At 28.2% G+C, this 17,399-nt stretch overlaps 2 protein-coding genes across 2 annotated transcripts in view; one reads left to right on the top strand and one right to left on the bottom strand.

Moving 5' to 3' along the window:
- The window catches only part of LOC128959768 (malonyl-CoA-acyl carrier protein transacylase, mitochondrial-like), a 227,974-nt gene that overhangs the window by 127,629 nt on the left and 82,946 nt on the right, over window positions 1-17,399 (top strand). The gene's annotated exons all lie outside the window — the stretch shown is intronic.
- LOC128959774 (homeobox protein Dlx1a-like) lies at window positions 7,378-16,105 on the bottom strand. The gene is made up of 3 exons (XM_054305789.1): window positions 15,487-16,105; window positions 13,640-13,821; window positions 7,378-7,827 (listed from the first exon to the last, which is right to left on the bottom strand). Exons 1-3 carry the CDS (start codon window positions 15,809-15,811, stop codon window positions 7,378-7,380), a joined length of 957 nt encoding a protein of 318 aa, XP_054161764.1. The 5' UTR covers window positions 15,812-16,105.

The following is a 17,399-nucleotide window of genomic DNA, read 5'->3' as shown; positions in this document are numbered from 1 at the left end:
AAAAGTAGTAAATTTAAGGCCAAAAAATCAAATGCAAAGTAAAGAACGACTTGTGAGAGAAACGCGATTTGCTTTTCAGGTGAAAGAAAGGCAACAATTTTTTGCCAACAATTTGATTGTTGTTTTCACTCTACTATTGTCTTTCAGGTAGTTATATATATATTTGAGCCCAGCTTTGTGTTTGGACTGACAGTAAAATTTAGTCAATCGTATCAATACAACCATTTTCTTCCCTGTTGTCAGTCTTGCTGTTGTTGTTTGTGTTATTTTTATTTCATTATAGTTATTGTCGATCACTTCAAACCATAAGACTAGTCACTGACTCGTAACCGACGACTGACCCAATTGTGATGTGCTGTGCATGTGATTAGTCTCATAAGTCATTTGATTGAAATAAATTGACTATAAGTTACTTTAGTATTATATGAATCAATGCATTAGATATAAATAATGTTATATAACGTTATACCGGTATTATAGACGAAGTCAATCGACAATATATGACTTATTGACTTATTTTAAATACAAAATGAATAGCTTATTAAATATAGATCTAAAGTGTGTTCAAAAATACATTTAAAATACAATACATTGTTGTAATGCATTACTTTCAATGTGCACACAATCATCGATGCAAACACATTAGAGATCTCAAATGAAATTTTATATTTATCTTTTATTTCCATCCCTTTTGTCATTTGTAGCAAACATATTGTCTATTTTATATTCTCTCTCTCTCTCTCTCTCTCTCTCTCTCTCTCTCTCTCTCTCTCTATCTCTCTATCTATCTATCTATCTATCTATTTATCTATATATATCTCTCTCTTATATTGTTAAAAGTGAGGTAATGATAGGGCGCTGGATTGACACTCATATGGATTGTTTGCATCGATGCGGAGAGAATTAACAATTTTATGGACACCAATACATGGACTTCCAGTATCTGCTACTCTGTATATGAAAAGTACATCAATATCTATCTTAGCACTGATAGTCTATTGCTTGTATATGAGATGCATTTGAGCTTTGACTCAATTCTGTGTTGTTTTCTTTCTTTCTTTCTCTCTCTCTCTCTCTCTCTCTCTCTCTCTCTCTCTCTCTCTCTCTCTCTCTCTCGTCTATACTCATCACTAGAGCACAGGGAGGGTGTGTCGGTAACATTCACTTGACGTACGAAATGTATGATTTAGCGAAAATGTAGTCAATGGCCAAATGATGTTAGAGTCAGTGCTAAAAGACATTTGAGGCTTAGCTGAAGCTCTGAATCCCATTTTAGAGATGACTGAATCATATAATAGTAGGTTTGACTGAGAGATACACTCAAATACAGCACAGTTTGCATTGTATTGCATTTCCATTAGACATTAGCGCTGCTCTCATCTCATTGCTGTTACAATACTTCCCAAAAGGGTTTCCATATGCCATCACACAAGTCATACATACAGTACATTATACAGTATAGGGAGTGTGCCTGTGGCTCATAGATCTCAGTCTATGCCTGTGCTCTTGTTTCATGTATTATATGAAGAATTGGCTAAACTTTGCCAATATATACTCTAAAATAATAGATTATTGTATAGTATAGAGAAAATAAACAGTAAGTGAAGTGAAGAGTATAAATGTATAACTGACTGACTGTTACTGCAATAAGTAGGTATAGAAGTACGGGATGTCTGATTGAAGCCCTCCTGCACTCCAATAAACATATTGAAGATTCAGTCGACAAATACAGTGGTGGAAACACCACAACACAAGAGATAACATTAGTTGAGGCAAACAAACGGCCGCCGAAATCAACCAAAAGAAGCTTCACTTTATATCAGAGACCCATAATTTGGACCAAAGACGGCGTCTATACGTATTTTTTAAGTATTGCCTGTCGACCCCCTTTCTATACATTTCCTCCCCTCCTATATTCGCTTCTGTCTTTTACCAATGTATTGTATGTCTCATATATACGGTCAGTGAGGCGCCGAACCGGTAAGAATGGGCCATAATTATTACGTTTGTACTTTCTCTTAGGGCTATATATATATATATATATACCAAACCAACGAGGAATACCATGTGTGAGAATATATACATAAATACCGTATAAGACATATGTATGTATAGAGAGACTTCATTTCTCCGAGTTTATCATCAAAAAACCAAATGCTCTCTTTCTTTCTCTCTCTCTCTTTCTTTCTCTCTCTCTCTCCCTCTCTTTCTTTCTCTCTCACTCTCTCTCTCTCTCTCTCTCTCTCTCTCTCTCTCTCTCTCTCTCTCTCTCAGACACACACACACACAGACAGACTCTTTCATAATATCATTGCTATTAATAATGTTTCAGACGATAACTTAAGTCAAAACCATTTGCTTCTCTTTTTTTATGCTATAAAATGTTTAGAAAAAACAGCCAAAACCTACACTTTTATCGATAAATTGTTCAATCGATTAATTGCTGCTTTGATTTACACAACAAATATGCAAAACATTTTATTAATAAATTATATTTTAATTATAGTACCAATTAAATTGTTTAAAATATTTTATTAAAATATTTGCATTAATGCTTAAATACAAAATAAAAGTAAAAATGACAAATAAAATCTATAAAATACAAAAAATACAAAAAAATTGTCGTATATTTTGATTTAAGATTACATTTTATAATATAATATATTCAATTATTACAAAATGTTTTTTTTTTGTAAACAAATGTTTTTATTTGTTTTTTTATTTTAAAACTTAAACTAGGAATCATTTAAACTTATAGAAATAATTTTAATTTATATTAAAATATATTTTTAAAGAATGCATTTATAATAGTGTAATATTAATAAAATGTTATTTAAATGAAGCCATGAATCTCCTGAGCATTTCAAAAGATTTCAAAAAAACTTCTAAATGATTAATGATTGAATAATCCATTAAAACTTAAAAACATTTATTTTGAACATTGCTTTTATCAAATCGTTTTATCGATTTTCTAAATAAATTATATATTTTATGCAAATTCAATACTTTGCAAGATATAGAAAAAGATACTATAAATGCTTATATATTTAATGCGACCCTTTTTAATACGACAATTACATATTTCTATTGAAATTTTAAACTTTACTATAATATTTATGTATTTTAATTATTATATTTAAAGCGACTAATTGACTATTTGTTAAACAAGAGTTAAATAAATAAATACAATTAAACATAAAATAAAATTTAACATATATTTTATATTACAATTTAGAATGTATTATATAATTATTTGTTTACTAAAGTTTACTAACCTTTTTTGAAAAGTGGCCAAAATATACAATATATATATATATATATATTATTTACAGTATTTGTCAATTTGGCCTAAAATGACATAATTAAATAAGAAATACCTAACCTCTTAACAATTGTTATAATGGATGACATTTATTGATATATTTATGTATTAGCTATGGTTCACATCCTATAAATTTTAGAGAGAAGTGAAATACTTTTTAAAAAAAAAGTTTATCACTGTATTGTAAACATAAAATTGAAAGAAAGACGGATTGAAAGATAACAGATACACATTTGAAGTACATATTAATGAGAAATTGCATTATTAACGATGCAGTCATATGTATGCATAGTATGACTGAGCTCTTTAACGCCTCTGACCGACACGAACCTCGAGTGCAGAGAATAATTGATAAAACGTTATATTAATGCCTATTTTTCGTGCAAAACCATTCATCTCTCTCTCTCTCTCTCTCTCTCTCTCTCTCTCTCTCTCTCTCTCTCTCTCTCACTCACTCACTCTCACTCACTACTCATTCTATAATTTTACAATAAGTTCATATTATTGATAACAAAAAGCATTGCTTTAGATATGATTATAAAAAAGTTTTGTATATAATATGGGTTACAGAATATAGTGGTTATAATGAGGCGTCGCTAGTCTTTACGTGAATTGGATGGACTAGGAATCAATATTAATGGCAGTCCCCAGTGAGACATTAGTGCCCGCATTACATAAGCATATAAGCTACACGTGCACATTGTTTGATATGTATATATATATATATACCAAACAGATATACTGTATACTATGTAACTGTGCTATACTTTCTCTCGGTATGCGTTAAAAAGCTTAAATGAATGAATTATATTTTATGTATAACTGCCCACAATTGAGACATGTTTTGCAAAAATCTTTTTTAATAATATTATTGCTGTTGGTTAGGGCTTAAAATTTGAATGATATGTACCGTATGTATGATGCGGTATCCAAAACAGTGAGAAAAAAGATTTGCAAAGTGGGAACCCCAACGGTGTCCGACCCCACCCATACATGCGCTACGACCGGCGTTTAAGGTATTGCTAAAAGTCAATACCCGTGATGGCACTGCACGCGCCCTGTTTTTGGCCTAACATTTGCTTAACTACTGAATATTGTATAGAAAGGCTCAGCAAAACTATTGTTTTCTAAAAACGGCTCAAAAAGGCCTCAAACTTTTCCGATGAAAAGAGCGAAAAGCCAAACACTATGAATGTCTGTATTATTAGTATTGATTTGTAAATAAAAATATTGGTTTTACTAATAAAAGAGTTTGAAATTAGAGACAAATTGAAAAATCTCAGTTCTGGTTAAATTGTAAACAGTTTTTAATAGCAATACAATACAAAAATAATTTTTTTTTAATGAGATAAATCATGTGAATCAACATTTTTTTATATACATTATAGACAATACTGTATCATATAAATGTAAACAAATTATTAAATAAATACTTACAATATATAAATATGTGTGCATTGGGTGAAAGTGTTTCCAAAAGTGTGGCGAAAGTGATGAACTATTTGTTGACATTTGTTTGACTTTAATTTTAAATATTTATTGAAGCGATTCTCTTAAACTTATTTCACTCAATGATAAAAAGCAATTGAAGAGTATATTTGTTGATCGGACGACTCCTTATGAGTATATAAATACCTGATGTGCTGGTTATATGTTATGTGTTGCACAAGCAATGGCTTCAATTGCATTGAGACTAAAACCAAATAACAGGTCTTTGAATATCAATATTAAAGTAAAAGAGATCTTTTATTATTTCAAATAATTAACATAATTTGGCTTATTTTCACTGCAATTCCAATACAATATAACTACAAATTAAAGAAACTCTGTATATATTAAGGGCACTGTCATTATAGACAAAGAACTAGAATTATATATTATATACCGATTCTCTGACTCTCAGTTTATTCTGAATTAGTGATGAGCACAGGTTCTCACTGTATATACTGTATGTATGTATGTATGTATGTATGTATATATACTGTATGTCCTACAATCACGCTTACAGTCGATCACCACAATTATAAGCTATTATTTTTAACTTTTACAATTTATATCTCAAAATGTTAATAATACAGATTAACTTAGATAAATTACTATAATCATTATTGTATAAAGTATATAATATATAACAAATTTTATATTTTTTAATGTAAACCAAAAATTTTATATTTAGTTTTTAAATTATTTAAAGTAGTATTTGGTATTTTATGTTAAAACCTAAAATAATTTTATTATTATTTTTATCAATAAATTAATGTTTTAAAATTGATATTTTTACTTTAGTTGCTTTGCAATTTACATTTACTATTTACAGTATAATTTCATATTATACGGTAACTGTGTTATAAATTATATTTAACATATATATTTTGATCAAAATATTTTAGTAAATTTTCTTAAATTTATAAATAATAAGATTAAAAATAATAAATAAACTTTTTAATCAATTTTTTTGCTTAATGTTTGAATAATAAAATTATTTCAATATTTGGCAATAAAACGTATAATTACAACAAATTGCTAATATATGCAATGTTGTAAAATGACATTCATGTTAATCACATTAAAACAATCTTAATATTATTTCATATAACATGCCGTAAATATTAAAATTTTCTATATGTATGTTTCTATACATAAGTATCAAAACTTGTCTAAAAATGCCTATATATTAATATTTATCACATTTTTCAACACTTCAAAATAGCGACAATAATTAAGGCATAAAATTGTAGTTCAATTGTAAAATACAAAAAAAAATAGAAATTTTATATATAAATGTTTAATTTATAGTTTAGTAATCGATACATAATATTTCTAAATCATTTTTAACACGATTATTTATATTGTATAAGTCTATATTATATTATTTATATTTTATTTTTAAATAAATATGTATTATTTTTAATTTTTTCTAACTCTCAAAGCTCTAAATGTTAAAATTATTATTATTATATACAACAGTACATAATAATAATTATTATTACGGTAATGTTTATTGTTAATATATGCCTAATATAATTATTATTATTAAGCTATTTTAATTAAACCTTTTCTATTGAGATAATTTTAGCTTTTATTGATATAGTTAGCATTTACTGCATTATTATTATAATCATTATTAGAATGTAGAAATTATTATACTTTAATATAAAAAAAATTAATTAGTAAAAACAAGAAAAAATTATAATTTAATAAATTATTTGTTTATTGACAAAATGAGTATTTTTTGGTAACTTTTTAACATTTTTATGTCAAAATGTGAAAAATGCTTTGTTTTTAGTATAAAATTCAACAAAACAATAGACTATCGACAGACCTTTCAATTAAATAATCAGTGAAATAGTTTACAATGAATTTATAATTTATATGTAATTTAATAATTAAAAAACTTTGGTCTCAAAATTTATTTATTTATTGAGTAAATAATAATAATAATTATTATTATTATTAATTATATTTTAAATGAACACGAATTTAATTAATTTATTAATAATAATTCAATATTTTTATATTATTTATATACAGAGATTTAATTTATACAAATAGTAAATATCAATTTAAAAGACAATTTATAACTACTTGAATGTTAAGGGCCGCCGCACTCATGGATAAGCCGCTCATCGCCAGAGCTTATAATAACATCAACACAATTGTCAATAATAGTCAATAATTTGGTTACACAGACACACAAATCAATAAAAAAAAGTTGTAAATAGAGAGCACTATTTGAGTGACCAGACCTGTGACAACTGCTGGCCTAATGATAGTTTGTTTGCCGGCGTAGGTATGTTGTGGTGTATGTTGTGACCCAATATTTTACACATCCTTTTCTATATATACATTAATGTGTATTTAATATATGTATGTGTAGTTAGTGACAGCAGTCTATGATTTACTTATATATATATATATATTTGATTCAATAGTCAATTATTTCAACGCATGAATCACAGATCAGTTAATTTGAAAAAAAGTTTTTGGTTGTCATTCAATTGAGTAAATTAATTAATTTGTGTAGTGATTGTTGCTGTTATTGATGAACATAAGGGTTATGTAAGCAATTGTTGGTTCATAGATGGGTCGTGTTGGTGGTGATACCATGAGTATTGAGGCATATAATTGTTAGACATTGCGGCCGCTTTTGCTGAACCCATATCCCAGGCCGTTATGGGCGGACTCATTGCTGGTGGACTCACGGCTGTGGCGATCGAAGAGTTGCTTCCCGGCACTGATGTACCACCCGGTCCTACCGATAGTAATGCCGGTGGAGGGCCTACACTAGGAGGCGAATGAGTTTCTGGTGTCTCGGGTGGTGTTTGGGGAGTTGAAGCGGCTGTTGGCGGTCCTAATGATGTAGCCGATGATGAATTACCCGGACCTGTCTGTCCTGATTGAGAATTACCAGTTTGGCCTCCAGGAGGTGGTTGAGTACTGCCTGTTTGCTGAGCCTTTAACATCTTCTTGTATTTACTCCGGCGGTTCTGAAACCATATCTTTACCTAAATATATGACAAAAATACATATTTGTGTTATTTATTTTTATTTATACATTAACTTTGAATATAAAATAAATAAAACAAAAGTAAAATATTTAAATAATAGTAAAAATATATTTTGCATTTGACAAACAAAATAATAAATAATATTATTATTTTATTTGCATTAATGCATTAAACGAAGTTAAAGGCCATCACATAATAAAAATTTTCTAACAATAAGTGACTCAAACGTTAAATATAATTAATATTTCCATGAATTTTTAAATAAATTTTCATTATATTTTTTCCGGCATTATTTATACTATATATTGGCTTACAATTTAATTGAATAACTTAATAAAAGTGTTTTGCATTAATATATATAGAGAATGTGTTATATACATATACAATATGATGAAATATATTAAATAATAAATTTTTTATAATATTTATCATGTATGCAACTATTACAAGTTATTTAATAAATTTCATCAAAAAATCACATTTTAATTAAATACGTGTTTTATTTAGTGAAACCAACAGAGAATCCGAAATATTTATCTTAATTATGAAGGTTTCCATTGATATTAATAATATTTTAATAGTATATTAATGATGAATTTTATACAATATAAGTGAGGATTAATTGTTTAAATACAGAGAGTATTTTGATATTATATTAATAAAACAATTAATACAACAAAAGCTATCGTAAATTATATATAACTTATTAATGAATATAATATTATAATAATTCCTTGTTTGCAAACATTTATCTCTCTGTCCTCTCTATTAGGCTTTTTTCATCTCATAATTTTCAAAAGCAATTAGCAGTGAAAGGCAAAGATAAAATCAAAGCACATATTTGTTGACAAATTATGATATTTTGTTGCTTTTGTTATTCAAATGTTTATTAATTTTTTAGATCTATTTGTATTAAATGAAATCCATTTATTTTATTTACACCTAATTATTAAATGTAATAAATATAGTATTTAATGTTGTCAATATATATATATATATATGATATAAACTCAAATTTACTAAATCGGTAACATATTCAGCCCAAAAAAGTGAAACCGGTATCAGACAGGATGGCCTTATAGCCTAAGCCAAGAGCACACATAGAGACAAATATACAGATATAATGGTATAAACCAAGGAAAACATGGTCTGAATGGGAGGAAACCTGAATCTTATTTTTTACAATACATCCACTTCTAATGATAATGACTCGGATGGCGCTCTTGATGATGGCGTCTAAAGCAATACAGCCATAGGCTATACCCATAAAATACACCACTCAATACATATATATTTATATACTACATATGACTACGACTATGTGTACATACCTGTACAGACAACATACAGGTAATACCAGCACCAGAACGACCAGTGCTGGTAAAAACATTAGAAGTGGTGGAGAACAAGGCTGTTAATGTCTTTGCAGCTCTTAATGTACTTTATGACCTTCGGGCTCAACTATATTCAACTAAATTGATCCCATACTTACATATGGGATATTACTATATTTTATGTATTTGCTATATATATATACTAATATATATAATATACTGTATATAGTATTTGTCTCTAATCGACTGTAAATCTCAATACTATTTAGTGTTTAGACAACTATTAGCTTAATAATAGAGTATATTATTAAATATAATAAGATAGCGATATATTGGTGTCCATACAAACACAGTGCCATTATTTTTAAGACAGTGCCGGTTAATAGGGCATAACAAATGGTAATACGGTATATACGCTAAGCCGCACAATAAGGCTATTGAGACAAAAGTCGGAGTCGCCATTAAAAAAGACAACTTCCTCTATACTGTGCTAAAAGTGTGGAAAATCCAGTGATCTGTTTGTGTATATTGTTGTAACAAAGTCTAAAAGTAACATATATTTAAATATATAAAAGTAAATTTCTCAACAAAAAATAATTTCTAAATATTTTCTAATTTAGTTAAAAAAAATTACGCCATAAAAGTTTGCCAAAATATTATTTACTTTTTTCTCTCTCACACTCACTCACTCACTCACTCACTCATTGACTGAAATAAACAAGAAAATAATTTCTCCTCCTATTCTCATTGCATATACTGTACTTTATATAACTTATAGTATAGTTGTAGTATATATTGTGTATACAAAACTAATATAACAATTGTTTTCAAAAGTTATAAATGAAAGAATAGGTACTGTCTTTAAGCAACGAAAAGCATATAAAAGTTTGATTTTTATTTGATATAAATATATAGATACATAGCTTTAACTCTCAATTTGGATGTGAACTCAAGGACAGTTAGTTTGATCTTGAGTTTGGATTTTTACAATTAAATATTTTTGATTTTTATTCCTCATTCACGGCACACATACATTGAGAGTGAAAGAGTAGGGGAGAAATCTCATTCAATGTTTTAATAAATAATATATAATGCAAAACAAAGATTAGCATTTATTTTAGTGCTTATATATGACATGCAAATAGGCATTACTTGTACAGTATGTACTGTTTATAAATTTATATATTGTATGTAAGTATGGTATGTATGCATTTGTTATGCCTTAGATAAGTATCACTTTTATCCCAAGTATTGTATATATAAAGTGTGCACTGAATTGTCTATGAATTAGGGGCGTCGACAGCACCTCACAGATGACATTTCCCTTGCATTTGCTTCTCATCTATTTTCTAACTATAAAAAATGTATAAATTTTGTATGTATTCAGATTTGATACTATATTGTATAATATATATATATATGCATATAGTGTGGATACAGTAGTAATATGTAAAATGTTTGTACATTTTAATTAATTAATCTATAAATATTATAAAATATAACAAAATGGTTACGATTTTTTCTCTTTTACTACTATCTATCAAATAAAATTAATTTTAAGTATCCATAAAAATTACTACACTATTTATTATACAAGTGTGATATCGGTTTCCAATAAAAATTGAAAAACCATTTTAATATATAAACCAATGAGAGTTTGAGTTAGAAATAATATAAAACAAAAACAGTAGAAACAGTGGGAAACTCAACATATTTTTTTGCTGCTTCTGGATATACAGATCACTACTCAAACTTACATACATATAACGTGTATAAAAAATATAACATATTTTTAGTGAAGTACTTTTGATACAAATATGTCAAAAACATAACATAAAATGCATATCTCTCTCACTCTCTCTACTTAGTCTATGATCAACATATTTAACTGCCATTAATTCAATATATTATAGATATATATTTTGCTCAAACATTTCTTTCTATTTCTTTATATGAATTGAAAGTAAAATGTTTTGTTATTCAAAACGTTGGTTCAAATGTCTTATATTCACATTTATATTCTTAAAACTTATGGTATTTTCTGTAGTGTTTTGTTTGTAAAAAGTATTTTTTGCGTGTCTTTGGATGTTGTGATATGAATATATAATTACAACAAAACATTATATTATACGATAAGCAATTAAATATCATAAAAATAATATATAAAACATTATAATAAAAAATGCATCGTTTTTTAATTGCTAATTAATCTATACACTTATGTATTAGCGCATTAAAAAATAAATAAATGAGGGGTGAAAATATTTATATGTCATACTCTGTAAATTTTTGTTTAGTTTTTTACAATATATGCCATATATATATATATATATAATAAATATTATCTACAGAAAATTTGAAATAAAAAACTAAATGTATGGGTAAAAGAAAAAATAATAATAAACATAAATATTTGATATCTAAATGATTGGACATAATTATAATTAACAGTTTTTTCTTTGGGAAAGTGTGTTAATACAATATAACGGATCTGTAAAGTGGTGGTGCCGGTCCTTAAAACATACATTCAGGTATGGGATGCAGGAAAACACCAGAAAGTATATAAATTAATCAGGTTGTTATCAAAAATAATTATATTATCACAATCTCTATTAAGTAGCATTTTTTAATATAATAATAATGATAATACTAATAAAAGTAATAATAATAATAAAAGGCAGCAATTAATGGGATAAAGCCTTTCCACACCTCATAGAGCACTTGGCCATAAAGTTGGTAATCAACGTCATTGGAAGCCCTAATAAAAGTGAGTATCCCTGCAATTAGCGCCCACAACACTGCTTATTAGAGATGCCATAACACATAATAGACTCTCAACTGTTTTTACTCCAGACTTGAGCCCGCATTTCATAAGAAAACATGTTATGAGAGAATAGAGAGATATATTAAATACATACAAGAAATACATTCATCCATTCATTGTGTGCTTCATTTCAGGTGACGCCTTATACTCTCTAATTCTCGCAAAACTATTAATTTGTTTTTTATATAATTAATTGATTTATAGCTACTTTAAGCAATTATTATGAAAATATCTAATAAAAAATATAGTTCACCAAAAAAATTAACAAAAATTAATAAGCAATGAATGTTTTTATATAATTATTATGAATAAAGTTATATTAATTTTTTATTAGATTTAATAAAATCAACATTTTGTTTGTATATTTTTGTTGTTTGTTTTTTAACTAACTTAAACACATTATACGGTTATATTCAAACAAATAAACAGATCATAAATACTGTACAAATACTTAGTTTTAGGTCTCTCTCTCTCTTTCTTTCTTTTTTTCTCTCACTTTTATGTATAGAGTAATTGTGAATCATTTGTAAAGAAACTGTTTGTTTAATTTGTAGACTAACACAAAAAATACGGTAACAATAATGTGCAATAAATATGTTATATGTGTTGCTAATGTGACAACTATAGTGATATTGGCAACTGTTCCCACTGTGTTTGCCAATAGTCTGGAGTACTATTAAAGCAGTGGTGCCGTAGCCATCAAAAGTGAAGTGTTATTTACGTGTAAACCCCATAGAGTTCCCAAAGAGTATTACAGTATTAGAGTATATTGTATGGTTAGTTCCTAATGTTAACGTTAATAGATTGACAATTTATAATCGCATTGGCCAACACTTTAAAAGCCTGGCCACCACTCACTGGCACTGGTAGTACTCTTATGTGCTGATGAGTTACTGTGAGAGCACTTATAACTAATGAACCCATAAGGACTGGCTGTCATGATGAGTGTCATTTATGTACGTTTGCCAATGGGATACCCTATCTAGTGATGAGACCGTCAACAGATCCTATCAGTCAGTGTAACACCACTTGACTGGTGAAGCACTTGTTGCACTCACATCTAAACTATATATATATATATATATATATATATATAAACTAAATATACATTTATATTACAGCCTTGAAATCCCTTCTCAGGAATACCTGCTGAGCCCTCAAGAAAACTGGCAAAACAATGAGTGCTCATTGTCTATATGAGAGACAGCACCTAACTATAAGCATAACCATCTCTAACTCTACCATCCATTGTATTAGTCGATGCTATACATGTATTGTCTTTGTATTCACTTATATTCATGTATTGTGTATACATTGTATGCATTATCTTTGATTTACATACTTTTGCTTTAAAGCCCACTCTCTCTCTCTCTCTCTCTCTCTCTCTCTCTCTCTCTCTCTCTTTCTATGGTCTAAGATATATATTTATTTGCTTAAACTCACTCATTTGAATAGCGATTTTAAGAGATAACCTAAATATTCAGAGACCAAGTCATTGAGTAATATAACGTATTATTATTACTGTTATATCGCTTATAATACAGTATAATAACTTATAATATCATATAATGTTAAGTATGATTAAAAAACACAAAAAACAAAGTAAGATATAAATCAAATTACTGTTTGTTTTTTATAATTTGTTGGTTACCTGTGTTTGTGTGAGTCCTAGCGATGCGGCCAACTCTGCCCTCTCGGGTAGTGCTAAGTATTGGGTTCGTTGGAACCGTCGATTCAATTGTTGTAACTGAAGACTCGAGTATATGGTTCGGGGTTTTCTCATTTTCTTTCCCTTTCCATTCACCCGAAGTGTCTCTTCCAGACCACTCTTATCTATATAACAATCATATAAAAAGTTTTAAATAAATAACAAACAAAATACAATCAATAAATAAATATATCAATATATCAATCATTTTTATTTATATACAAAATTTCTAAATAAAAACAAAATTTGCTCTAATTATGAGTTAATTATAACTCATACAAATTTTTTGTCTTTTGTTTTTTATGCTTGTTTTTCCTTATTTTCGTTACCTTCTATATACAGTATAAGTTAACCTAACATTATATATAAATATTTTATGTGAAATATATTTTTTTTGTGCCTGAAAATGCCATTAGATTTATATATATGGCATTTTTAGGTGTCTAATGCAAACAATATTATTTTTGTATAACTAAATAATGAATTTTGAATGAACCGAAAAAATTGTATTATCATATGTTTACAGATTGCTAATCCATTTTACACTGTTATGTCCCGATAGTACAACAATTCATTGCTTAAATTAGATTCAATACAAACATTACATTATTTACTCTTATGTTATTGAGTCACGCGATTCACCCCTCTTTTCCTATCATTTATTATTATACAGTACTGTATATACAGTTCTTCACTGTGTATAACAATTTTTTCAATAGTTTTCCTTTAAAAACATTTATATAGTCTTATAATATAATAATATTCAATAGACATTGCTATTTTTAATTCACTATTATATATATACATAAAACTATTTTTTATAAATTTCTTAGAAAATTTTGAATCAAATTTATACTTTAAAAATAAAATAAAATATTATACAAAAAAAATATGTTTTGTTATTAAACATTGTTTTCAATTAAATATTGTGTTACTTAAATTAATATTTACATATTTATTTGTTAAATGGCCAATTGTTAAAGTTGTAATTTTTAAAAACATATTATTCATTACATGAAACCACTAATAATACAATAATAGTTGCGATTCTTTAAGAGATAAATCTAATGTAATAAAAAATAATTGTATGAAATTAGAGAATTAACTAAATTCTGGTGACATTATTATTATTATTCTGATTACTATTTTTTATTTTGTTTAATATTATAGTTGAGTGCATTCATAGAAAAGGGAAAACATAAACCTATAATTTTGAGGGTTCGGTCCAATTATAAGTGTATGCAATGTATGCAGCAGTCGAGTGCTTCCGACACCCGCACCACATGTCTGTCTCATAGCTCTCTCTCTCTCTCTCTCTCTCTCTCTCTCTCTCTCTCTCTCTCTCTCTCTCTCTCTCTCTCTCTTTCTCTCTCATCTAATTCAATGTTTCCAAACGTGTTGTGATGCTCACACTATTCACAATACAACTTCCTAATAATAAAATAATTTTTATGACTTTTCTAATGATATTTTGTTCACTGATAATGATAATTTGTCACTCATTTATAATTAAATAAACATATTATTGATATTAATATTAATTATTGCAAATATGATTTTAAAATAAACTACTTTAATTTTAAAAGTTATATTATTTATAGATTAAGTTATATAAGAGTAAAGTGTTTATGTTTTCACATCTTTTGGATAAAAGTTAAAGATTGCTTACAGCTATTCATTACTTATGATTAGAAATGCTATTCAATTGTTTGCATTAAACAGATAAACACACGAATCACATGACAGCTAACAATATTATAACTGATAAAACATCAACAATATTGACTTACCATCTCTTGGAGGTGATGGACAAGGAGCACATGTAGTCACGTTTGTTGGATAAGTGCTGAGATATGGGTGTCCGGTGTGATGAGAGTATGTGTTATGAAGTTGTGAGTTATTCATAGCAGCAAAAGGATAAGCACCTAATGATCTCTGTTGTCCGGCAAATGCCTCGTGAGCTGAATTTTGAGCCGAGTATGACCTACTGATGGAACTGTATGCCTGATGGTGAGGCATAGTGAGTCCGGCTGCTGCTGCCTGTTGCTGGATGTCCATGAAAGCAGATTTGTTGGTCACCGAGTCCTGGTCCAGACCATCCACTGTACCCGCCATACTCGGGTAAGTGGTAGAGAAGTCCGCAAAGTTCAACGTGTTTGCAGTATTACAGACACTTCAAACAGTTAGTTAGTTAGTCTAATAGTTGATTGCAAACAAATGTTTTGCAAACACAACAACACACACAACAAACCGATAGATTACTTCTCATATGAGATTCACTTACGAGAAGTTAGAGGAACACACCTCTGGAGACACCGTTTCGATGAAGAATTGTTTGTATTTTAACACAAAATTACTCTTCGCTTATGTATAATATTGTCTCTTCTCTTGCAAGCGATCAACAGCTTTACAACTAACGCAACCGCCTTTTAGCCGACTGGCCGTAATCACCATCACTAGTGCACATAAGCGCCGTCATTGAGGGAAACACCCGACCTTCTTATACCAGTTCTACCATTGGCTACATTTACCATTCAGAAGCCCATCTCTAACATAGAGTCTGTACTAAACAACCACTCCTTCAGCTGTCAGTCAACTGCGCTCTGAACCTCCCAATGGCCTGAAGGCAACTGCACCTTCAGGTAGGCTCGACTCAGCTCATAGTATATCATACAGTGTATGGCATACACTAGCGCTCATGTCTAGCGTTGTGTTGCCTGAGCTGTGTATGCAATACATAATATCAACTTTATATCACAATTTCACTCACTCTCTCATTGCATTCAAATTGTATTATTGCTGTAATAGACTACCAAATCAACACTTTATTTATATCAATATTTTCTCTATTGGTTTCATTTATTTATTTTTATCTAAAATTAACTTATATAAAAAATTTATATAATATTAATAATAATAATAATAACTATTCTTTAATAGTTATTATTATTATTGTTGTAAATTTTATTTATTCATAAATTTTATTTAATTTGAATATATGAAAAATTTTGATGCAAACAATAGCAACATTAAGTATGGGCTAGTTTTACAATACGTTTAAATATAAAATAGTAGTCGTAATAGTAGTATAACGAGAAAAAAATAATTATAAAATTAAGTCAACTGTTTTAGACCGTTAAGTCTTAAGGAAATACATGCATTTGTTACGCAATGCATTTGCCGTGTGGTTGATGTGTGTGTTTACAGTGACTCTTATATTTAAAGCACTTATTGTTTTATAGCTTAGGAAATGCACGCAAATTCAAATTTCTGTGTCTTTTACATGTCATTGTCCTTCTGGACATCACTTACCACATAACTTAAGATTAATTATCGATTGCACACATAAATACACACAACATAAATACACACAACACAACACACACACACACACACAACACATACATACATACATACATACATACATACATACATACATACACATACAAAGTGTATCACTGAAAGTTATAAACATTATTGTTATTTTTAATGCCATTATTACTATTATCACTATTATTATTATTGTTAGTGTTGTGATCTTTAATTACTCTGACATTTGCTATTTAATTATAGATCACTTACCGGAAAAAAGGTAAATAACAAACTTTACGACAAAGTTTTAAACAGTAAATAGTAATCGTAGTAATGATAATAAATGAGAATAAATGAGTGAAATGAGCGCCGAAAAGAAGTGCAAAACTGT

Source organism: Oppia nitens, unplaced genomic scaffold (assembly GCF_028296485.1).
Source record: "Oppia nitens isolate AA-2021 unplaced genomic scaffold, nextdenovo-longstitch-racon4-pilon3 scaffold4_pilon_pilon_pilon, whole genome shotgun sequence".
Classification (NCBI taxonomy): domain Eukaryota; kingdom Metazoa; phylum Arthropoda; class Arachnida; order Sarcoptiformes; family Oppiidae; genus Oppia; species Oppia nitens.
The sequence above is the reverse complement of the archived record's forward strand: the minus strand, read 5'-3'. Positions and strand labels throughout refer to the sequence as shown.

Bases quoted from the DNA above. Each gene is read 5' to 3' on its own strand.
- LOC128959774 (XM_054305789.1), bottom strand. From the start codon at position 15,811: ATGGCGGGTACAGTGGATGGTCTGGACCAGGACTCGGTGACCAACAAA. The intron at 13,822-15,486 runs GTAAGTCAATAT...ATTGTTATATAG, and splicing joins TCCATCACCTCCAAGAGATG to ATAAGAGTGGTCTGGAAGAG. The intron at 7,828-13,639 runs GTAACCAACAAA...TCATATATTTAG, and splicing joins TAGGACTCACACAAACACAG to GTAAAGATATGGTTTCAGAA.